Source organism: Oncorhynchus mykiss, chromosome 17 (assembly GCF_013265735.2).
Source record: "Oncorhynchus mykiss isolate Arlee chromosome 17, USDA_OmykA_1.1, whole genome shotgun sequence".
Taxonomy (NCBI): domain Eukaryota; kingdom Metazoa; phylum Chordata; class Actinopteri; order Salmoniformes; family Salmonidae; genus Oncorhynchus; species Oncorhynchus mykiss.
The window spans coordinates 5756698-5782484 of NC_048581.1; the positions used below are offsets into that span (position 1 = coordinate 5756698).

General features: G+C 42.2%; 2 protein-coding genes across 3 annotated transcripts in view; both read left to right on the forward strand.

Annotated features, from left to right (window-relative positions):
* The window catches only part of LOC118940004 (zinc finger protein 135-like), a 66430-nt gene extending 57912 nt beyond the window's left edge, over nucleotides 1-8518 (forward strand). The window contains exons 7-8 of one of the 2 annotated variants that reach the window (XM_036947918.1): nucleotides 7070-7356; nucleotides 7405-8518. In XM_036947918.1, coding sequence (XP_036803813.1) covers nucleotides 7070-7356; nucleotides 7405-8294 — 1177 coding nt within the window. In that variant the 3' untranslated portion in view covers nucleotides 8295-8518. Of the gene's footprint in view, nucleotides 1-7069 lie in introns of both variants that reach the window. The other variant, XM_036947919.1, reaches the window with a different exon arrangement.
* A 13512-nt stretch (nucleotides 8519-22030) lies between these two features.
* On the forward strand, nucleotides 22031-24100 carry LOC118940015 (zinc finger protein 239-like). Its single transcript, XM_036947966.1, has one exon. It carries the CDS (start codon nucleotides 22565-22567, stop codon nucleotides 23294-23296), a length of 732 nt encoding a protein of 243 aa, XP_036803861.1. The 5' UTR covers nucleotides 22031-22564; the 3' UTR covers nucleotides 23297-24100.
* The last annotated feature ends 1687 nt before the right edge of the window (nucleotides 24101-25787 follow it).

Consider the following 25787-nt stretch of genomic DNA (forward strand, 5'->3'; position numbering starts at 1 on the left):
ACAAATACAATAGATCTGCCCACCGGTATCTGTTACCAGGATAACCAGCAGAGTTCTGTTAGTTGACAGGAAGATAGACTGGTGGATATGGATGTTATGAATATCATAACACTGAAAAAGGATTCTGCTAATGAACAGAGAGAAACCAATAGACCATATGAAACCTTGATGAAAGTCAGCTTTGGAGAGAAAGTTTCTAGATGATCCAATGTAAGGTGCTTGTTTTACAAAAACTTTTCCTTAAAACATTATGGATGTTACATTGCCTGTCGCAGTCAACGCCCCTATCTTTAAAAGACTGTAGAACAGGCAAACTAAACTCAAGACTTTGGTCATTAATTAACTAATACTGGAGGAAAACTGTGATCAGGCTGCCCACTCAAACGAAAGCTTCAAACTGTAACCAGTGCCGGCAACCTTCAGGTTGTTCAGGTTATCAATCAACCTACCAGGGTAGTGAGAAACAGTAGAGGAATAAAATCATCAACATGGTTTGATCATATCTTTACTAATGCTGCAGAAATGGGTTTTAAAGCAGTATCCAGATCCACCAGATGTAGTGATCACAATATAGGAGCCATGTCTAGGAAAACCACAGTTCCAAAGGCTGGGACTAATATTGTGTACCGTAATTTCCGGACTATAAGCCGCTACTTTATTCCCAACCTTTGAACCTCGAGGTTTATACAATGACGCGGCTAATTTATGGATTTTTCCCGCTTTCACAAGATTCATGCCGCCAAAAAACTGAGCACCGTCACATAATGTGACGTAAATCGAGCGCGCTCAAACTTCCCATCATTCTGATTACGGTAGTAATTTTTGTCACCCTCATCATGGCAAAGACACGGAGAAATGCATATGATGCAGCTTTCAAGTTAAAGGCGATCGATCTGGCTGTTGGAAAAGGAAATAGAGCTGCTGCACGGGAGCTTGGCCTTAATGAGTCGATGATAAGACGTTGGAAACAGCAGCGTGAGGAACTGACTCAGTGCAAAAAGACAACAAAAGCTTTCAGAGGGAAGAAAAGCAGATGGCCCAAAGTATTTGCAGCCACTCGACATCAGTGTAAATCGTGCATTTAAGGTGGCGCTCCTTGTTCAGTGGGAGGCTTGGATGACAAGTGGGGAGAAATCCTTCACTAAAATGGGCCGCATGCGAAGAGCAACTTATGGTCAAGTCTGCCAGTGGGTCCTGACAGCGTGGAGCATTGTCAAAAAAATCCACTATCATCAACGGGTTTCGAAAGGCTGGACTGCTGCGTGTTGAAGGGGCAGCATGAGCTCAGCGGGGTATTTGCCTCCGGATGAAAGTGACGAGAGCGACAATGAAAACGATCCAACATCGGATGAAGAAATTCTGAGGCTATTCATCTCCGACACCGAAGGAGATGACTTCAGTGGTTTCAGTGCACAGGAGGAGGAAGATAGTGACCAAGTTAATTTGTTTCAATGTACCGGTAAGCACCTGCAGCTTATAGACATGTGCGGCTTATTTATGTACAAAATATATTTTTTTAAATAATTCAGTGGGTGCGGTTTATATTCAAGTGCGCTTAATAGTCCAGCAATTACGGTATAAGAGGTCATACATTTTTTTGTAGTGATTCCTATGTTGTTGATGTAAATAATATTTGTTGGTCCGTGGTGTGTAATGATGAGCAACCAGACACTGCCCTTGACACGTTTGAAACTGCTTATACCAGCTACTAATAAGCAGCACCCATTAACAAAATGACTGTAAAAACTGTTAAATCCACGTGGATTGATGAGGAATTTAAAAATGGTATGATGAAGAGGGAGGCAAAAGAGATGGCATATAGGTCTGGCTGAATAACTGATTGGCAAACCTATTGCAAATTGAGACATCATTTGACTAAACTGAATAAAAAGAAGAAAGTACACAATGAAACAAAGATAAATGACATGAAGAATGATAGTAAAAAGCTTTGGAGCATCTTCAATGAAATTTTGCGCAAATAAAATCTACAATGAGAAGTCACTGGTGTCTGACAACGTGGATGGAAAATTGAGGATAATAGCGGCCGATATTGCCATTCCTATTTGCCTTGTCTTTAATTTAAGCCTACTAGAAAGTGTGTGCCCTCAGGCCTGGAGGGAAGCTAAAGTCATTCCACTACCCAAGAATAGTAAAGCTCCCTTTACTGGCTTAAATAGCCGACCAATCAGCCTGTTACCAACCCTTACAATTTTGGGGAAAAAATATTTGACCAGATACAATGCTGTTTTACATTAAACAAATATAGACTTTTAGCTTATAGGGAAGTTCATTCAACAAGCACAGCACTTGCAAATGACTGTTTGGCTGAGAGAAATTGATGATAAAAATATTGTTGGGGCTGTTTTGTTAGACTTCGGTTCGGCATTTGACATTATCGATCATAGTCTGCTGCTGAAAAAACGTATGGCTTTACACCCCCTGCTATATTGTGGATAAAGAGTTTTTCTTTTAAAATGTAACCTTTATTTAACTAGGCAAGTCAGTTAAGAACAAATTATTTTTTTCAATGACGGCCTAGGACTGCCTTGTTCAGGGGCAGAACGACAGAGTTTTACCTTGTCAGCTCAGTGATTCGATCCAGCAATCTCTCGGTTACTGGCCTACCGCTCTAACCACTAGGATACCTGCCGCACCAGAGCTACAAAATCAAGTTTGAATCAGGAATTCCCCAGGGCAGCTGTTTGGCACCTACTTTTTTCAATCTTTACCAACAACATGCCAATGACATTTGAGTAAAGCCAGTGAGTCTATGTATGCGGATGACTCAACACCGTACACGTCAGCTACTACAGCGACTGAAATGACTGCAACCCTTAACATAGAGCTGCAGTTAGTTTCAGAATGGGTGTCAAGGAATAAGTTAGTTCTAAATACTTCTGATTACCTTAAAACCTCTTGGTGTTAGGGGGCAGTATTTTCATTTTTGGGAAAAAAACTGTTAGTGGAATTTCTAAATTCCTGTATGTTTTGTAGCCAAAACCAAATTCGCACTCTTTCTATTTCATTAATGAGTTGTAAGTTCATTAATTATGCATGAAGTAGATCGAGACCAGTCTTAAAAGCCAGGTAACAGCGTTTATTTCAAGAGAGTACTAACCACATACACATATTTCCACAGGTTATAAAGTGAAAATGACGTCAGCGTTTTCTAAACGTTCTATCTATTTCACAAGTAGAGGGCCCTCTAGCTCTCGAGCCTTCGCGTTATCAGCACAAAGTCAAGGCCAGTCAGTATAAATCAACATTCTAGACAGTCTGGAGATGGGCCGTTCCTGCCACCTGGAGATTGTACAACTGAATGAACTAAGGAACAAACCTTCATTGTTACTAAACTCCTGACTACATTATATACAATTGGGAATGGGAGCAAAAGAGAAAATTCACATGTACAGTACATTACAGCATTTGGACTAGTCAGTTCTGATTGGAATGTATACATAATTAGTCATTTCAACCATAATTTCCTCTAACAAAAACGTCCCCGTTTTAAACTGGATAGTTTGTCAGGAAAATATGCTAGAATATGCATATAATTGACAGCTTTGGATAGAAAACACTCTAACGTTTCCAAAACTGTAAAGATATTGTCTGTGAGTATAACAGAACTGATGTTGCAGGCGAAAGCCTGAGAAAAATCCAATTTGAAAGCGCTGCGTTCTAATGACTCCCTATATGGCTTTGAATGTACCATCAACGAGCTTAAGCTTTCTACGTATTCCCCAAGGTGTCTACAGCATTGTGACGTAGTTTTACGTATTTCTGTTGAAGAATAGCTGTATGGGGGCACATTGCGTAAGTGGTCACATGGTGGCTCCGAGAGAGATTCTCGCGTAAAGTGCAGAGGTAGCCATTACTCCAATTGGTCCTAGAGAAAAAGGAATTGTCCCGATGGATATATTATCAAATAGATATTAGAAAAACACCTTGAGGATTGATTCTAAACAACGTTTGCCATGTTTTTGTCAATATTATGGAGCTAATTTGGAATATTTTTTTGGATTTGTGACCGCAATTTCCGGACGATTTCTCAGACAAACGTGAAGAACAAACGGAGCTATTTCGCCTACAAAAATAATATTTTGGGAAAAAATGAACTTTGGCTGTCTACCTGGGAGTCTCGTGAGTGAAAACATTTGAAGTTCATCAAAGGTAAACTATTTAATTTGATTGCTTTTCTGATTTCCGTGACAAGTTTGCCTGCTGCTAGCAAGGCATAATGCTATGCTAGGCTATGATAAACTTACACAGATGCTTGTCTAGCGTTGGCTGTAAAGCATATTTTGAAAATCTGAGATGACAGGGTGATTAACAAAAGGCTAAGCTGTGTTCCAATATATTTCACTTTTGATTTTCATGAATAGGAAGATTTTCTAGGAAGATTTATGTCCGTTGCGTTATGCTAATTAGTGTCAGATGATGATAACTGTCCCGTTCACGGGCTGGGTGTCACTACATGTTAAGTTACATGACCTACTATGCTAATTCTGTAGCGGTATTGTTAGAGGGGGCTAAATAAATATTTAGTTGGTGCGCCAGGCAGGTATTAACCCTAGTTATTAAAGTTAGTTATTACCTATTATAACATTATTATTTTTAAAATATTATTAAAACTGAAAGGATGAGAGTAGAATAGATAGAGTAGCGCTTCCAGACACATTCTAAACATGATGGAGACTTAAAGGAGGACTGTAGCACCTAATGATGAAACATTATGGAGTCTGAAAGGAGGACTGTAGCATCTAATGATGAAACATTAGGGAGTCTTAAAGGAGGGCTGTAGCACCTAATGATGAAACATTATGGAGTCTTAAGCTTTAATTTGTGGTATTGCACTTGTGAATGCATGAAAGTTAAATATTTCTAATAAAAAATCTGTATTTTGCACTCTGCAATTTTACCGGATGTTGTCGAAATGTTCCACTAGCGGAATCCCTAGCCATAACAGGTTTTAATGTGTTTGAGCCAATCAGTTGTGTTGTGACAAGGTAGGGGTGGTATACAGAAGATAGCCCTATTGGGTAAAAGGTGAAGTCCATATTATGTCAAGAACAGCTCAAATAAGCAAAGAGAAACAACAGTCCATCATTACTTTAAGGACCACCACAAGAATGGAAGATCCAGAGTTACTTCTGATGCATAAGTTCATTAGAGTTACCAGCCGTAGAAATTGCAGCCCAAATAAATGCTTCACAAAGTTCAAGTAACAGACACATCTCAACATCATCGGTTCAGAGGAGACTGCGTGAATCAGGCCTTCATGGTCAAATTTCTGCAAGGAAACCACTACTAAAGGACACCAATAAGAAGAAGAGACTTGCTTGGGCCAAGAAACATGAGCAATGGACATTAGACCGGTGGATATCTGTCCTTGGGTCTGATGAGTCTTAATGTGAGATTTTTGGTTCCGAGCGTCATGTCTGTGAGACGAGGAGTAGATGAACAGATTATCTCCGCATGTGTGGTTCCCACCGTGAAGCATGGAGGAGGAGATGTGATGGTGTGTGGGTGCTTTGCTATTGACAATGTCAGTGATTTATTTATTCAAGTCACACTTAACCAGCATGACTACCACAGCATTCTGCAGCGATATGCCATCCCATCTGGTTTGGGATTAGTCCCACTGTCATTTGTTTTTCAACAGGACAATGACCCAACACACCTCCAGGTTGTGTAAGAGCTATTTGATTAAGTAGGAGAGTGATGGAGTGCTGCATCAGATGACCTGGCCTACACAATCCCCCGACCTCAACCAAATCAAGATGGTTTGGGATGAGTTGGATCGCAGAGGTGAAGGGAAAGCGGCCTACAAGTTCTCAACATATGTGGGAATGCCTACAAGACTGTTGGAAAAGGATTCCAGGTGAAGCTGGTTGAGAGAAAGCAAGGGTGGCAACTTTTGAAGAATAAAATATATATTTTGATTTAACACTTGTGGTTACTACATGATTCCATGTGTTTTTTAATCATTTTGATGTCTTTATTATTCTACAATGTAGAAAATAGTAAAAATAAAGAAAAACCCTTGAATGAGTAGGTAAGTCCAACCTTCGACTGGTACTGTACATTACATTTCCTAACAGCTCCAGTGGACATTCCTGCAATCAGCATGCCAATTGCCCGCTCCCTCAGAGACCTGTGGCATTGTTGTGTGAACAAACTGCACATTTTCGAGTAGCCTTTTATTATCCCCAGCACAAGGTGCACCTGTGTAATAAGCAAGCTGTTCAATCAGCTTCTTGATATGCCACACCTGTCAGGTGGATGGATTATCTTGGCAAAGAATAAATGTTGACTAACAGTGATGCTCATGAAACATCCAACACTTTACATGTTGCGTTTATATTTTTGTTTTTTGTTGTTACTATCAGTTTTAGGAACATTTACCCAAAATATGACATCAGCGATAATCAAAATGTTGAAAATCTGTGAATGTCTAAATAAGAAATTGGTCCATTTAAACAGCATGTGTCGGACCCTTTCAACAACGGGGAGATGTTACTGATGTGCTTTGTATCTTCGACGTAAAAACAAGTTTTGGACCTCCACACAAAATTACTTCTTTAGTTATTTTATGTTTAAGGAAGTGTGTAGGTCACATTCTGTATCATACAGCTATGAATGTTATATATTTAGAACCACCTGTTCAATTGGAATCCAGTGACGTCTGTGTCTTCGGTGTCCTAGAACTGTCCAGGTTTTTGTGTTCTGACTTTTAAAACAGGATGAATAAAATAAGTAATTTAAACATATCAGTAATTACCAGGAAGCTCTACATTTGTTTTAAAATCACACTAAGATTTTTTAAAACTGGCCTCGGGTTATTGAGAGATCTGATTTAGGATTTACCCTCGTAGCAAGGTTGTTTTATCATGTGGTTTCATTCGGGTCTCTATTTAAAAATAACACTGTCTTTGGCAGGAGAAAGGCCAGACTCGGAGGAACCAGAGCCAGGGACGTCCAAACTAGCAAGACGACACCACTGCTCCCACTGTGGAAAGAGTTGTAACCGGTTATGGGACCTGAAACAACATGAGAAAATGCACACAAGGGAGAAGCCTTACCACTGCTCCCAGTGTGGAAAGAGTTTTCACCAGAAAGCACACCTGAAAGCTCATGAGAGAATACACACAGGAGAGAAGCCTTACCACTGCTCCCAATGTGGAAAGTGTTTCAACCAGTCGGGGGAGCTGAAACAACATGAGAGAATACACACAGGAGAGAAGCCTTACCACTGCTCCCAATGTGGAAAGTGTTTCAACCAGAGAGTAAACCTGAAACAACATGAGAGAATACACACAGGAGAGAAGCCTTACCACTGCTCCCAGTGTGGAAAGAGTTTCAATCGGAAAGCAAACCTGAAAGCTCATGAGAGAATACACACAGGAGAGAAGCCTTACCACTGCTCCCAATGTGGAAAGTGTTTCAACCAGTCGGGGGAGCTGAAACTACATGAGAGAATACACACAGGAGAGAAGCCTTACCACTGCTCCCATTGTGGAAAGTGTTTCGTCCATTTGGAGGTGCTGAAACAGCATGAGAGAATACACACAGGGGAGAAGCCTTACCACTGCTACCAGTGTGGAAAGGGTTTCAACCAGAGAGGAAACCTGAAACTGCATGAGAGAATACACACAGGAGAGAAGCCTTACCACTGCTCCCAATGTGGAAAGCGTTTCGTCCGTTCGGTGGAGCTGAAACAACACGAGAGAATACACACAGGAGAGAAGCCTTACCACTGCTCCCAGTGTGGAAAGAGTTTCAGCCGGAAAGCATTCCTGAACCAACACGAGAGAATACACACAGGGGAGAAGCCTTACCACTGCTCCCAGTGTGGAAAGCGTTTCAACCATTCAGGGAAGCTGAATCGGCATGAGAGAATACACACAGGAGAGAAGCCTTACCACTGCTCCCAATGTGGAAAGTGTTTCAACCAGTCGGGGGAGCTGAAACAACACGAGAGAATACACACGGGAGAGAAGCCTTACCACTGCTCCCAGTGTGGAAAGCGTTTCAACCATTCAGGAAAGCTGAAACGGCATGAGAGAATACACACAGGAGAGAAGCCTTACCACTGCTCCCAATGTGGAAAGTTCTTCAGCCAGATAGGATACCTGAAACAACATGAGAGAATACACACAGGGGAAAAGCCTTACCACTGCTCCCAGTGTGGAAAGTGTTTCAACAATTCAGGGACGCTGAAACGACATGAGAGAATACACACAGGGCAGAAGCCTTACCACTCCTCCCAGGGTGCAAAGCTTTTGCCCATTTAGGAAGCCTGAAAGAACACATTAGACTGCACACAGAGGAGAAGGCTTAGAAAAGCTCAGACTGTGGGAAAACATAGTACTCATAACAGTCATTTAAACGTCATTAGAGAATCCACACCGGAGAGAGAAATTACTTCTCTTAGCGTGTATATTGATATTTCACATCACATTGGCTTAAAATTCATCAGAGAACATACACAGTGCTCCCATTGTCTTATATTGTTGACTGACAATGTGTTTACCTGTCTTTACCATATGAAATTAAATGGTACAGGGTATACTCAAACATATATTTGACCTACAAAACTAAGGAGATGATTGTGGACTTCAGGAAACAGCAGGGGGAACACCCCCCTATCCACATCGATGGAACAGTAGTGGAGAGGGTAGTAAGTTTTATGTTCCTCGGCATACACATCACAGACAAACTGAATTGGTCCACCCACACAGACAGCATCATGAAGAAGGCGCAACAGCGCCTCTTCAACCTCAGGAGGCTGAAGAAATTCGGCCTGTCACCAAAAGCACTCACAAACTTCTACAGATGCACAATCGAGAGCATCCTGTCGGGCTGTATCACCGCCTGGTACGGCAACTGCTCCGCCCACAACCGTAAGGCTCTCCAGAGGGTAGTGAGGTCTGCACAACGCATCACCGGGGGCAAACTACCTGCCCTCCAAGACACCTACACCACCCGATGTCACAGGAAGGCCATAAAGATCATCAAGGACAACAACCACCCGAGCCACTGCCTGTTCACCCCGCTATCATCCAGAAGGCGAGGTCAGTACAGGTGCATCAAAGCTGGGACCGAGAGACTGAAAAACAGCTTCTATCTCAAGGCCATCAGACTGTTAAACAGCCACCACTAACATTGAGTGGCTGCTGCCAACACACTGACTCAACTCCAGCCACTTTAATAATGGGAATTGATGGGAAATTATGTAAAATATATCACTAGCCACTTTAAACAAGGCTACCTAATATAAGGTTTACATACCCTACATTATTCATCTCATATATATACGTATATACTGTACTCTATATCATCTACTGCATCTTTATGTAATACATGTATCACTAGCCACTAACTATGCCACTTTGTTTACATACTCATCTCATATGTATATACTGCACTCAATACCATCTACTGTATCTTGCCTATGCCGCTCTGTACCATCACTCATTCATATATCTTTATGTACATATCCCCTTACACTTGTGTCTATAAGGTAGTAGTTTTGGAATTGTTAGCTAGATTACTTGTTGGTTATTACTGCATTGTCGGAACTAGAAGCACAAGCATTTCGCTACACTCGCACTAACATCTGCTAACCATGTGTATGTGACAAATAAAATGTCATTTGATTTGACCTCAGAAATAAAGAATCTTGGTTTGACTTGGACTCCAGCACATCCTTATTTTATAATATCCACCACAACTCTCCCACAGATTGCTGTTTATCATTGTCTCAATGAAGAGTTCCTCTTTCGACTTTCCTGGGGGCAATTACAAACCTCCCACTGGTTGAATAAACGTGGTTACCCGATTGATGAGATTATCATGGGTGAGAGCAATTATTTTATTTGTCAAATGGCAACCAAGCATCGGTCATCATGTCACCAGATTAAGACCCTCAAAATGTATTGGAAAGGAGCATCAAGCTCATCACATGTAGTTTCACCACCCTGTGAAGTTCATAACTTATTTCATCTGTAGCCTAATAAACGACATGGTTTTCCAAGTCATAGAGGGAGGACCACACAACATATCATCACGTGACTCCAAGTTAACTCAGATATGAGGGTTATTTGTTGAAGGAATTAAATTGCTCTTTGTTTTAATACCCAATTAAAATTAAACACTCTGTCAATTCATAAGGAATTGTAATTCCCTTATTCTATAATGATAGACAGAGCCCAGTCTTAAAATCAGACAGCAGAGTTTATTCAAGAGAGTACTGAGTACACATTTTACCACAGGTTATAAACGGAAAATGACGTCAGCGTTTTCTAAATGTTCCGTCTCTTCTTGACACTGGTAGAAAGGCTCTATAGTTCTCAAGCCTTCCCTCCTCGCCTTGAGCCAAGGCCTTGAGCCAAGGTCAGCTAGTGTAGATAAGCATTCTAGTCAGTTTGGAGATATAGTTCATTCATTTGTACCAAGGAACAGACCGTCATTGTTCTAAACTCTTGACCACATTCACACACACATTATTTTTAGTACTGGGATCAAGAAAGAAAACTCATACATATACAGAATAGTATTCTGATTAGTACATATACAGTAACATAATAGTATTCGGGTTAGTACATATACAGTAACACGCTAGTATTCTGATTAGTCAGTCCTGATTGAAATGTATACATAATTAGTCATCATTGATATATAAATATTTGTACATAAAGGAGTTTCCATCGCCATTTCTCACTAAAACGTTTATACTGGCACAAAAAGACCCAACCATGTCAGACAAACTAACATATCGTCTGTCAGCATTTATAAAAATATTCAGGCATATCCTGTTTTCGTCAGCCCGGTCATTACTTTTGAAATGGTTGGATCAATATCCACCTTCATGATGTGGATGAAGCCTGACTTGGAATGTCTGAGTAGTTCTATATGATGTCATAATTCACCCCTCTGATAATCAAGTGATATTTGGAATGTCTGAGTAGTTCTATCTGATGTCATAATTCACCGCTCTGATAGTGATACATTTGCTCCATTGTTTCCATGTCAGTTGGTTTCCCACTCTGATGATGTATATCTGACAGAGGGGCTTTAAATGAATAGTATGGTGACATCTTAGTGGGGCTTGAAGTAAATAGGATTATTAATCATAAACTCCTATAGCAGCAATACAATGCAGCTTTGACATCAAGAAGAGAATGGGCTGATGGGTGGTGGTGCTACTCTATAGGTAAGGCTGTTCAATATGAATGTTCAATACACACAATAGGTTGGTTATGGAGGGTGATGTATCACAGTCAAAGTCCTGCAAAAAGAGCTAAGAGACTCATATTTGTGTAAACTATACATAGTTGTGTTCTGTGGTTGTCACTGAGTTGGCTGATATCCCATTTTATGGGGTCACTCCACAGTTAAGGCTGTACAGTGCCTATACAAAGTCTACACTTTGCTCCTTTCATATTTATTTTGATCCTGATAAACTCTCCAGTCCCTGCCAGTGACAAGCATACCCATAACATGATGCTGCCACCACAATACTTAATGTGTGGTCTATCTCCAGGTCATCAGACTGTTAAATAGTCACCTCTAGCCGGCCTCCGCCCAGTATCATCCTATATAACTACTGCTGTACACACCTTTTATATTAGTTTCCGGTTCTACCATTTCTATATTTCTAAATCCTTAAAATAAATTGTAGGGAAAATCAGTAGGTCACACAAATGACTATTTCTAAACAAAGATAATAGACAAGTAGAATGGGAGAGGTTTCCTATACTATCTTCACTTACTCTGTGCAGAGACTCCAGGGGTGGTGATGAAGGCTGTGGGAATGAAGATCAGACAGTGAAGAGACTTCAGGGGTGGTGATGAGGGCGGTAGGAATGAAGATCAGTCAGCAATACTGGTCCTGTGGTCAGGTGGGGGAGTGGTCGAGGCAGCCAATGATTGTGAGGAAGCAATGTGGGGAACAGGCTCCTTTCTACTACCATTCTGGGGTCTGGATACATGCCAACAAAGACTGCAACTGCTTCAAACAATGAGAGTGGCTACCATTGACCATCACACTTTCTTTCATAACCAGGAAGCCCATGTTGAGCCAGCAGTGTTCCCACTATGGAAGAGGGAGCAGGATGCCTTCATCCAGTCTCTCAGAAAACCATGTTGAGCCATCAGTGTTCTCACTATGGAAGAGGGAGCAGGAAGACGTCATCCAGGGACAAGGACAAAGGTGCAGCACTGGTGTTAGTAGCTGATGACAGAAGTGACAGCCTGGACACACAGCAAAGTTTGACGCGATCAGTGTTGTTGAGCAGAGAATCAACCAGATTGATTCACAGTCAGTGTTGTTGAGCAGAGAATCAACCAGAGAATCAACCAGATTGATTCACAGTCAGTGTTGTTGAGCAGAGAATCAACCAGATTGATTCACAGTCCATGTTGTTGAGCAGAGAATCAACCAGAGAATCAACCAGATTGATTCACAGTCAGTGTTGTTGAGCAAAGAATCAACCAGATTGATTCACAGTCAGTGTTGTTGAGCAGAGAGAGAGATTAAAGTAGAGGCACGCGGCAAAGTGATTGATTGATGACCTGTGCATGTCCGAATATGTGCCCCCGCCCCGTCCCCCCTGTTCCAGTGGTCACGTGTTAGGGGGTGTGTGTTATTTCATAGCTATATGTCATCCTTTGAAGTAGTCCTGGTGATTGATGTCTAGGGGCCTGGTTGAACTGGGGGGGTTGTGTTTGAAGTTGTGGACAGGGTATGACCCCCCCACCCCCCAGTTTTATCGCCCTTATGTTTGTTATCTGATGAAGCAGGAATGTCCTGGGCTGTGGCATATGCCTTATAAATGTCCAGAACAAGCATTTTTTTAAATAAAGACCTGAATATTAAACATCTAAAATATGTCTACAAGGGCAATTATCGGAGTGCTTTGCAGCTCATGTCATGAATCCAACGACAAAAGCCTGGATGATGTTTTGCGTGAGGCTCCCGAATGTTTTAAAGGATTTTTGTGTACAAGCGAGGGTCATATGTCTTACATATTCAGCCCGGAGGAATCTACGGTTAAGATATTCACAGACAGCGTGTCCCAACCCTTTTATCGGGCAGAACCCGATAGTTTTTCTCCAGCGCTAAGGATGAGAGAATGGCTTAAAATAAGACTAGCGCTGTGTCAAATGGAACGCGCCCTGAGTGCTTCAAGGTTGCCCGGATATGCGTTGGAAGAACAGGTCTGTGGCCGAAGTGATCTAATGGCCCTTCAATGGCGTATACCCCGGACTCCAGAGTGACGATTTTAGCATGTGAACAATTTGATAGTGCAAATGCTTCGAAAACGGTCAGTTCATATGTATCTTCCAAAGCATGCAAGGATGTACATTTTTTTCAAATAATGTTCAGTTTTAAATGGCGCGATTACCATATTTTCAGAACACTGATGAATAAGCTGGACAGTCTTTTCGAAAATCGGGAACAATTACGGCGATGGCCGCGGTTATCGTTGAGACATACCCAGGAACAACAAAGTCGAAGGCGGATCTTTCCCTGGATGGAAAGTGGACAGAGCTTTGACGGAGCGCGGAAAAGACTTTGCGATGGGGAATTGGAAACGGATAATGTTCAGGGCTAACAGGACACCTATATCTGGAAGAAATAGTAAAAAAAATGTTGAATTATAACGTGTGTTAAAATGTAGGTGTTAATTTTTAAAATGTATAGCCCCCATTTAACTAAGGGGAAGCGCTCTTTTCTCTCACGCTAGGGTCTGGCGCAGACAACTGTAAGATCTGAAAAACTTTCATAGGCTGTCATTGTAAATAAAAATTTGTTCTTTAACTGACTTGCCTAGATGAAAAAAAGTGAGAATGCTATTCATTGACTACAGCTCCGCTTTCAACACCATAGTGCCTTCAAAGCTCATCTTTAAGCTTAGTTACCTGGGACTAAACATCTCCCTCTGCAACTGGATCCTGGACTTCTTGATCCCCAGGTGGTAAGAGTAAGTAACAACACATCTGCCACGCTGATCCTCATCACGGGGAGCCCCTCAGGGGTGCATGCTCAGCCCCTTCCTGTACTCCCTGTTCACTCATGACTGCATGGCCAGACACGACTCCAACGCCATCATTGAACAGTGTCATCAGGCCTGATCACTGACAACAACAACAAAGCCTACAGGGAGGAGGTCAGAGACCTGGTCGTGTGGTGCCAGGACAGCAACCATTCCCTCAATGTGATCAAGATAAAGGAGATGATTGTGGACTACAGGAAAAGGAGGACCAAGCACGCCCCATTCTCATTGACAGAGCTGTAGTGGAGCAGGTTGAGAGTTTCAAGTTCCTTGGTGTCCGCATCACCAACAAACTATCATGGTCCAAGCACACCAAGACAGTCGTGAAGAGGGCATGACAAAACCTATTCCCCCTGAGGATACTGAAAAGATTTGTCATGGGTCCTCAGATCCTCAAAACGTTCTACAGCTGCACCATCGAGAGCATCCTGACTGATTGCATCACTGCCTGGTTTGGCAACTGCTCGGCCTCTGGCCGCAAGGCACTACAGAGGGCAGTGCATACGGCCCAGTACATCACTAGGGCCAAGCTTCCTGCCACTCAGGACTTCTATACCAGGCGGTGTCAGAGGGACTTTTTTTTGTACTTTACAAGTATTTTTCTTAACTGCATTGTTGTAAGTAAGCATTTCACTAAGGTCTACACCGGTTGTGAATAATAATATTTAATTTGATTTTCATACTTTTCTAATGAAACACTTTTCAACCCATATGATCTATTACATAATAAAAGTCTAACAAAACGTATACAAATATCATGTCATAGTGAATTCATGACATGTGAACGAACAAGCCTTTTCATACTTTATAATATGGCTATACAGTGGGGAGAACAAGTATTTGATAGCCTGCAAAATCGGCAGTGTTTCCTACTTACAAAGCATGTAGAGGTCTGTCATTTTTTATCATAGATACACTTTTTATTTTATTTCACCTTTATTTAACCAGGTAGGCAAGTTGAGACCTGGCCAAGATAAAGCAAAGCAGTTCGACACATACAAGGACAGAGTTACACCAAAGTAAAACAAACATACAGTCAATAATACAGTATAAACAAGTCTATATACGATGTGAGCAAATGAGGTGAGATAAGGGAGGTAAAGGCAAGAAGGCCATGGTGGCAAAGTAAATACAATATAGCAAGTAAAACACTGGAATGGTAGATTTGCAGTGGAAGAATGTGCAAAGTAGAAATAAAAATAATGGGGTGCAAAGGAGCAAAATAAATAAAATAAATATAGTAGGGAAAGAGGTAGTTGTTTGGCCTTAAATTATAGGTGGGCTATGTACAGGTGCAGTAATCTGTGAGCTGCTCTGACAGTTGGTGCTTAAAGCTAGTGAGGGAGATAAGTGTTTCCAATTTCAGAGATTTTTGTAGTTCGTTCCAGTCATTGGTAGCAGAGAACTGGAAGGAGAGGCAGCCAAAGAAATAATTGGTTTTGGGGGTGACCAGAAAGATATACCTGCTGGAGGGCGTGCTACAGGTGGGTGATGCTATGGTGACCAGCGAGATGAGATAAGGGGGGACTTTACATAGCAGGATCTTGTAGATGACATGGAGCCAGTGGGTTTGGCAACGAGTATGAAGCGAGGGCCAGCCAACGAGAGCGTACAGGTTGCAATGGTGGGTAGTATATGGGGCTTTGGTGACAAAACAGATTGCACTGTGATAGACTGCATCCAATTTGTTGAGTAGGGTATTGGAGGCTATTTTGTAAATGACATCACCGAAGTCGAGGATTGGTAGGATGGTCAGTTTTACAAGGGTATGTTTGGCAGCATGAGTGAAGGATGCTTTGTTGCGAAATAGGAAGCCAATTCTAGATTTAACTCTGGATTGGAGATGTTTGATGTGGGTCTGGAAGGAGAGTTTACAGTCTAACCAGACACCTAGGTATTTGTAGTTGTCCACGTATTCTAAGTCAGAGCCGTCCAGAGTAGTGATGTTGGACAGGCGGGCAGGTGCAGGCAGCGATCGGTTGAAGAGCATGCATTTAGTTTTACTTGTATATAAGAGCAATTGGAGGCCACGGAAGGAGAGTTGTATGGCATTGAAGCTTGCCTGGAGGGTTGTTAACACAGTGTCCTAAGAAGGGCCAGAAGTATACAGAATGATGTTGTCTGCGTAGAGGTGGATCAGAGACTCACCAGCAGCAAGAGCGACATCATTGATGTATACAGAGAAGAGAGTCGGTCCAACAATTGAACCCTGTGGCACCCCCATAGAGACTGCCAGAGGTCCGGACAGCAGACCCTCCGATTTTACACATTGAACTCTATCAGAGAAGTAGTTGGTGAACCAGGCGAGGCAATCATTTGAGAAACCAAGGCTGTTGAGTCTGCCGATGAGGATGTGGTGATTGACAGAGTTGAAAGCCTTGGCCAGATCAATGAATACGGCTGCACAGTAATGTTTCTTATCAATGGCGGTTAAGATACCGTTTAGGATCTTGAGCGTGGCTGAGGTGCACCCATGACCAGCTCTGAAACCAGATTGCATAGCAGAAAAGGTATGGTGAGATTCAAAATGGTCGGTAATCTGTTGGTTGACTTTGCTTTCAAAGACCTTAGAAAGACAAGGTAGGATAGATTAAGGTCTGTAGCAGTTTGGGTCAAGAGTGTCCCCCCCTTTGAAGAGGGGGATGACCGCAGCTACTTTCCAATCTTTGGGAATGTCAGACGACACGAAAGAGAGGTTGAACAGGCTAGTAATAGGGGTGGCAACAATTTCGGCAGATAATTTTAGAAAGAAAGGGTCCAGATTGTCTAGTCCGGGTTGATTTGTAGGGGTCCAGATTTTGCCGCTCTGTCAGAACATCAGCTGACTGGATTTGGGAGAAAGAGAAATGGGGAAGGCTTGGGCGAGTTGCTGTGGGGGGTGCAGTGCTGTTGACCGGGGTAGGAGTAGCCAGGTGGAAAGCATGGCCAGCCATAGAAAAATGCTTATTGAAATTCTCAATTATGGTGGATTTATCAGTGGTGACAGTGTTTCCTATCTTCAGTGCAGTGGGCAGTAGGGAGGAGGTGTTCTTATTCTCCATGGACTTTACAGTGTTCCAGAACTTTTTTGAGTTAGTGTTGCAGGAAGCAAATTTCTGCTTGAAAAAGCTAACCTTGGCTTTTCTAACTGCCTGTGTATAATGGTTTCTAGCTTCCCTGAACAGCTGCATATCACGGGGGCTGTTCGATGCTAATGCAGAACGCCATAGGATGTTTTTGTGTTGGTTAAGGGCAGTCAGGTCTGGGGAGAACCAAGGGCTATATCTGTTCCTGGTTCTAAATTTCTTGAATGGGGCATGTTTATTTAAGATGATTAGGAAGGCATTTAAAAAAAAATACCCATGCATCCTCTACTGACGGGATGAGATCAATATCCTTCCAGGATACCCCGGCCAGGTCGATTAGAAAGGCCTGCTCGCTGAAGTGTTTCAGGGAGCGTTTGACAGTGATGAGTGACCGCTGACCCATTGCGGATGCAGGCAATGAGGCAGTGATCGCTGAGATCTTGGTTGATAACAGCAGAGGTGTATTTAGAGGGCAAGTTGGTTAGGATGATATCTATGAGGGTGCCCGTGTTTAAGGCTTTGGGGAGGTACCTAGTAGGTTCATTGATAATTTGTGTAAAAAATTAACAGAGAAAATGTGTATTAACACACTACCTATTCATAGAAGTATTTATTCATCATCTACATATTCATATTACGCTTTTACGTCTGTGTACAGGAAAGTAGTAGTTGTATGACGAAAGAGAAAATATATCAGCTAATTGTTAAATAATTATGACGTTCTTTCCAATACAAAAAGTGTTGTAACTATTGTTTCCAAACTGCGTTACCCACTCCAGCCAGCAGATGGCGACGAGCGTCTTTCAGGTGATGCTTCTTGCGTGACGTATAATGGACTGGACGGGACGCTTCTTCAAGAACAACAAGGCGCCAACTCTTTCAACCACCTCGATAGCTTGCTAGACAACATAAAACTTACAGATTGACGTTTTAGACCATGTTAATGTGCATTAGCTAATCGCAGTGTTTAAAACACATTTCAGTTGACGTTAACTTGAACCTAATTTGCTTGTTCAATTTGCAAATTTGTTAAAGATTGATACTGAGCCTAGCACTAGGCTATTCGCTAATGCTAACTAGCTAGCTAACATCCCTGACCATGAGCTCATTAAACTACTCACCCCCTGCTAAAGAAGTGGATGTCTGCTGTACGGAGAAAGAAGCTCTGGCGCTGAACATTGTCGTGAAAGATGAAGAGGAGGATATTACAGTGAAAGGAGAGAAAGATGCTCTGCCGCTGAACATTGTCGTGAAAGACGAAGAGGAGGATATTACAGTGAAAGGAGAGAAAGATGCTCTGCCGCTGAACATTGTCGTGAAAGACGAAGAGGAGGATATTACAGTGAAAGGAGAGAAAGATGCTCTGCCGCTGAACATTGTCGTGAAAGACGAAGAGGAGGATAGTACAGTGAAAGGAGAGAAAGATGCTCTGCCGCTGAACATTGTCGTGAAAGACGAAGAGGAGGATATTACAGTGAAAGGAGAGAAAGAACCTTTCAGAATGGAAGAGGAGGCTGTTATAGGGAAAGAAGAGAAAGCATCCTCTTCCTCTCTAAAAGCTTATATCTCAGTAAAGGTGAAGGAGGAAGACGTTTTGGGAGTGAAAGAGGAGGAGACAGAATATCTCATTAACACCAGTGAGTATTGTCTTAAAAACAGGGGCACAAACTATGCAGTTGTTGAACTAATGTGTGGTTTTAAGGGGCATTCTACTTAAGTTCTTCACTTCAATGTGATGTTCAGTACTATATAAATTGTTAAAGGGTCAATCTGCCATTGCTACATATATTTTTGGGACTTTTAAATTAGATTTAATTATATATAACAGGCTTTTAAAATGTAATAATGGAGCATAATTTATACTTAAAATATCAAAGGGACACAAAAGGCACCCAATTAATTTAGAGATATTAATGCCTCTGATAAGACCCTATGACTGTAATAGACAGTAATAATTGATGATGGTAATAAGTTCACCATCTGTTTGATGTTCTCGTTAACACAGGAGAGAGACATGACTATCGTGGATCCTCTGGGGAGACTCAACATCCTGATGCTGACGAGGCAGAGAAGAGTCTCTCCAGATCAGAACACCAGATGGTACAGCTTGGTCTGGTCTAGCATACAGCTTGCTCTATCTGGGTCTGGGCTGTGTTTCTGTAAAGCAGTTTATGACAACAGTGACATCAGCATCCATAATGGTATGTGTCTGTGTCTCCTCTTTATGGTTACCAGGACAACGCTAGCCCTTCCTCTCTCCCGGAGTCCCCGTGTCATGCCTCTCCCGGAAACACCTTACTGCTGGGTATGAAGAGGTTGTATGTGCTGCTGGTGGACTGCAGGAAAACAACAGGGCTGAGTGGAACTGTGAGAGGAGGAGAAGAGAAGAAAGGATCAGATTTGACACATCAAAGTAAGTGCTGTAGTTCAGTTTGAACAAATAAATAGATCTGCCCACTGGTATCTGTTACCAGGACAACCAGCAGAGTTCTGTTAGTTGACAGGAAGATAGAGTAGTGTATATGGATGTAATGAATATCATAACACTGAAAAAGGATTCGGCCAATGAAAAGAGAGAAACCGATAGACCATATAAAACCTTGATGAAAGTTAGCTTTAGAGGGAAAGTTTCAAGATGACCTAATGTAAGGTGCTTGTTTTACAAAAACATTCCATAAACTTGGTTCAGTTTATCAATCAACCTACCAGGGTAGTTACAAACAGTACAGAAATTGAATCATCAACATATTTTGATCATATCTTTACTATTGCTGCAGAAATGTGTTTGAAAGCAGTATCCAAATTCATCGGCTGTTGTGATCACAATATAGTAGTCATATCTAGGACAACCAAAGTCCAATAGGCTGGGCCTAATGTTCTTTATAAGAGGTCATACAATTGTTTGTGGTGATTCCTATGTTGTTGATGTTATTATGTTGTTTTTTTTCACAGTAAATAACTCACGGACACTAGAGAAGCTTTAACCAAGTTGAATTATTCCCAAAGGTTCTGTACATCTGTAATTCAGACAACCCAACGTTTGTTCCATCCAGATATATGTCGCACTTAAGACACTCCTTCTCTCCAATCCTTACATCTTATGGTTCCACAGGAAGAGAGTAACAGGATACCAGACCTTTATCTCCCTGATGAGAATCTGTCCTGACCTCAACCCCTCCTTCATCTAATCCACAGATGTTCGTCTCCCCTGTTTCACACTTTGCTCTCCTCTCGTCCACCCAACACATTCCGAAGCCACCTGTCTTTCTTCAGAGAACCATTAACTTCTGACATAACACCCAGTCTCTTTCACTTCCTATCACTTCTTTAATGTCTCCATGTTCCAAGTTTGGCCGATTCCAACAATGGAAACAATATTTGTTGGTCCGTGGTGTGTAATGACGAGCAACCAGACGCTGCCCTTGACACGTTTATGAAATTGCTTATCCCAGTTACTAATAAGCAGCACCCATTAAGAAAATGACTGTAAAAACTGTTAAAACCACGTGGATTGATGAGGAATTTAAAAATGGTATGATGAAGAGGGAGGCAAAAGAGATGGCATATAGGTCTGGCTGAATAACTGATTGGCAAACCTATTGCAAATTGAGAAATCATGTGACTAAACTGAGTAAAACGAAGAAACTACACTATGAATTACACGAAGAATGATTGTAAAAAGTTTTGGAACTCCTTTGATGCAATTTTGGGAAAAAAATCAACAATGACATGTTACTGGTGTCTGACAACGTGGATTGAGGATAATAGCAGCCGATATTGCCAGTTCTATTAGCATTATCTTAAATTTAAGCCCACTAGAAAGTGTGTTCCCTCAGGCTTGGAGGGAAGCTAAAGTCATTCCACTCCCCAAGAATAGTAAAGCTCCCTTTACTGGCTTAAATAGCCGACCAATCAGCCTGTTACCAACCCTAAAAAATGGTGTTTGACCAGATACAATGCTATTTTACAGTAAACAAATATAGACTTTTAGCTTATAGGGAAGTTAATTCAACAAGCACAGCACTTACAAATGACTGATTGGCTGAGAGAAATTGATGATAAAAATATTGTTGGGGCTGTTTTGTTTGACTCAGTGTGGCTTTTGACATTATCGATCGTAGTCTGCTGCTGAAAAAAACGTATGGCTTTTACACCCCCTGCTGTATTGTGGATAAAGAGTTTTTTTTTCAAATGTAACCTTTATTTAACTAGGCAAGTCAGTTAAGAGCAAATTATTTTTTTCAATGACGGCCTAGGACTGCCTTGTTCAGGGGCAGAACGACAGAGTTTTACCTTGTCAGCTCATGGATTCAATCTGACCTGGCCTACACAATCCCCCGACCTCAACCAAATCAAGATGGTTTGGGATGAGTTGGATCGCAGAGGTGAAGGGAAAGTGGCCTACAAGTTCTCAGCATATGTGGGAATGCCTACAAGACTGTTGGAAAAGGATTCCAGGTGAAGCTGGTTGAGAGAAAGCAAGGGTGGCAACTTTTAAATAATAAAATATATATTTTGATTTAACACTTGTGGTTACTACATGATTCCATGTGTTTGTTTAATAATTTTGAAGTCTTTATTATTCTACAATGTAGAAAATAGTAAAAATAAAGAAAAACCCTTGAATGAGTAGGTGAGTCCAACCTTTTGACTGGTACTGTACATTCAATTCCCTGACAACAGCTCCAGTGGACATTCCTGCAGTCAGCATGCCAATTGCCCGCTCCCTCAGAGACCTGTGGCATTGTTGTGTGATCAAACTGCACATTTTCGAGTAGCCTTTTATTATCCCCAGCACAAGGTGCACTTGTGTAATAACCAAGCTCTTCAATCAGCTTCTTGATATGCCACACCTGTCAGGTGGATGGATTATCTTGGCAAAGAATAAATGTTGACTAACAGTGATGCTCATGAAACATCCAACACTTTACATGTTGCGTTTATATTTTTGTTTTTTGTTGTTACTATCAGTTTTAGGAACATTTACCCAAAATATGACATCAGCGATAATCAAAATGTTGAAAATCTGTGAATGTCTAAATAAGAAATTGGTCGAGCGGGGAGATGTTACTGATGTGCTTTGTAACTTCGACGTAAAAACAAGTTTTGGACTTCCACACAAAATTACTTCTTTAGTTATTTTATGTTTAAGGAAGTGTGTAGGTCACATTCTGTATCATACAGCTATGAAAGTTATATATTTAGAACCACCTGCTGATTGGGATCCAGCGACGTCTGTGTCTTCAGTGTCCTAGAACTGTCCAGGTTTTTGTGTTCTGACTTTTAAAACAGGATGAATAAAATAAGTAATGTAAACATATCAGTAATTACCAGGAAGCTCTACATTTGTTTTAAAATCACACTAAGATTTTTAAAACTGGCCTCGGGTTATTGAGAGATCTGATTTAGGATTTACCCTCGTAGCAAGGTTGTTTTATCATGTGGTTTCATTCGGGTCTCTATTTAAAAATAACACTGTCTTTGGCAGGAGAAAGGCCAGACTCGGAGGAACCAGAGCCAGGGACGTCCAAACTAGCAAGACGACACCACTGCTCCCACTGTGGAAAGTGTTTCAACCAGAGAGTAAACATGAAACAACATGAGAGAATACACACGAGAGAGAAGCCTTACCACTGCTCCCAGTGTGGAAAGAGTTTTGTCCGTTCGGGGGAGCTGAAAATACATGAGAGAATACACACAGGAGAGAAGCCTTACCACTGCTCCCAGTGTGGAAAGAGTTTCAGCCGGAAAGCATGCCTGAACCAACACGAGAGAATACACACAGGAGAGAAGCCTTACCACTGCTCCCAATGTGGAAAGTGTTTCAATAGGAGAGGACACCTGAAAAAACATGAGAGAATACACACAGGAGAGAAGCCTTACCACTGCTCCCAATGTGGAAAGTGTTTCGTCCGTTCGGTGGAGCTGAAACAACACGAGAGAATACACACGGGAGAGAAGCCTTACCACTGCTCCCAGTGTGGAAAGAGTTTCAGCCGAAATGCATTCCTGAACCAACACGAGAGAATCCACACAGGAGAGAAGCCTTACCACTGCTCCCAGTGTGGAAAGCGTTTCGGCCGGAAAGCATGCCTGAACCAACACGAGAGATTACACACAGGAGAGAAGCCTTACCACTCCTCCCAGGGTGCAAAGCTTTTGCCCATTTAGGAAGCCTGAAAGAACACATTAGACTACACACAGAGGAGAAGGCTTGGAAAAGCTCAGACTGTGGGAAAACATATTACTCATAACAGTGATTTAAACGTCATTAGAGAATCCACACAGGAGAGAGATATTACTTATCTTAGCGTGTATGTTGATATTTCACATCACATTGACTTAAAATTCATCAGAGAACATACACAGTGCTCCCGTTGTCTTATATTGTTGACTGACAATGTGTTTACCTGTCTTTACCATATGCAATTAAATGGTACAGGGTATACTCAAACATATATTTGTTTGTTTTTATTAGAAAACATGAAGTGAATATGGAGTCTGTCAGTTTGAATATAAAGGAGATCAGGTTCCTTGTTTTAAATTGTCCTTTTTTTAAACTCTGTGTGTTTATCTGGGTGTGTCATTCCTCCAGCACTACAGATAATCAAGTGATATTTGGATGTGATGCATTAGTTCCATTGTTGACATTTGCATTGTTGGCCCACTGCTGATTTAATGAAATGAAAATGTTCAGACTCTGTAATGGAAAATGTTAATTGTTTGTGTGTCCACATAACTGAGTATGTGACTAACCTTGTGAAATGTATTATAAGCTCCTGTTCTTGGGAGTATCATCCTGTGTTGCAAACCAATTTGCACCTGTGTCCTTGTATGAATAAAGTCCCGCCCAGGAACAGGAAACTATAAAGATATGTGCTAATCACCCAATGCTTCAGGAATTCAGACTGTCTACACTGCGCTGTGTAACTCTGTTATTCTCTCTGAGCTCAGAAATAAAGAATCTTGGTTTGACTTGGACTCCAGCAGATCCTGATTTTATAATATCCACCACAACTCTCCCAATGATTGCTGTTTATCATTGTCTCAATGAAGAGTTCCTCTTTCGACTTTCCTTGGGGCATTTACAACGCTCCCACTGGTTGAATAAACATTGTTACCCGATTGATGAGATTATTATGGATGAGAGCAATTATTTTATTTGTCAAATGGCAACCAAGCATCGGTCATCATGTCACCAGATTAAGACCCTCAAAATGTATTGGAATTGAGCATCAAGCTCATCACATGTAGTTACTGTCATGTATTGTCATGTTGTGTCTTGTTTCTGTCCTTTCCCTTCACCCTGTCTCCCTCTGCTGGTCGTTATTAGGTTACCTTTTCTCCCCCTCTTTCCCCCAGCTGTTCCTTGTCTCCTCCTAACTACCTCGTCACCCCTTTTCCCACCTGTTCCCTTTTTCCCTCTGATTAGTCCTCTATATCTCTCTCTGTTTTTGTTTCTGTCTTTGTCGGATTCTTGTTTGTGTTATTCATGCCTGAACCAGACTATCGTCATGTTTGCTGCTACCTTGTCCTGTCCTGTCGGAATCTGCCGGTCCATCTGAGCCTACGTTTGTTTTGTTATTAAAGAAGCTCTGTTTACGTTAATTCGCTTTTGGGTCCTCATTCACGCACCGTAACAGAAGAATCCGACCAAGAATGGACCCAGCGACTTCGGATCCTCTCCACTCAGCCGTCGAGATCCAGGGAGCGATGCTAGGCAGACACGAGCAGGAATTGTCTGCTGCTCGACATGCCGTTGAGACCCTGGCCACCCAAGTCTCCAACCTCACAGAACAGGTTCACCATCTCCGCCTCGATCCACCGGCCACTTCCAGGGCTTTCGAATCTCCGGAGCCCAGAATCAATAACCCGCCGTGTTACTCTGGGGAGCCCACTGAATGCCGCTCGTTCCTCACCCAGTGTGATATTGTGTTTTCTCTCCAGCCCAACACTTACTCCAGGAGCACTGCTCGTGTCGCCTACGTCATATCTCTCCTTACTGGACGGGCTCGTGAGTGGGGCACGGCAATCTGGGAGGCAAGGGCTGAGTGTACTAACCAGTATCAGGACTTTAAGGAGGAGATGATACGGGTTTTTGATCGATCTGTTTTTGGGGAGGAGGCTTCCAGGGCCCTGTCTTCCCTATGTCAAGGTAATCGATCCATAACAGACTACTCTATTGAGTTTCGCACTCTTGCTGCCTCCAGTGGCTGGAACGAGCCGGCTTTGCTCGCTCGTTTTCTGGAGGGTCTCCGCGCAGAGGTAAAGGATGAGATTCTCTCCCGGGAGGTTCCTTCCAGCGTGGATTCCTTGATTGAACTCGCTAGTCGCATTGAGCGACGGGTTGATCTTCGTCACCGAGCTCGTGGAAAGGAGCTCGCGTTCTCCGTTGCCCCCCTCTCCACATCACTACCATCTTCCTCTGCCGGCTCGGGTGCTGAGCCTATGCAGCTGGGAGGTATCCGCATCTCGACTAAGGAGAGGGAACGGAGAATCACCAACCGCCTCTGTCTCTATTGCGGTTCTGCTGGTCATTTTGTCACTTCATGTCCAGTAAAAGCCAGAGCTCATCAGTAAGCGGAGGGCTACTGGTGAGCGCTACTACTCCTGTCTCTCCTTCAAGATCCTGCACTACCTTGTCGGTCCATCTACGCTGGAC

Coding starts and splice junctions, on each gene's coding strand:
- LOC118940015 (XM_036947966.1), top strand. CDS start 22,565: ATGTGGTTTCATTCGGGTCTCTATTTAAAAATAACACTGTCTTTGGCA.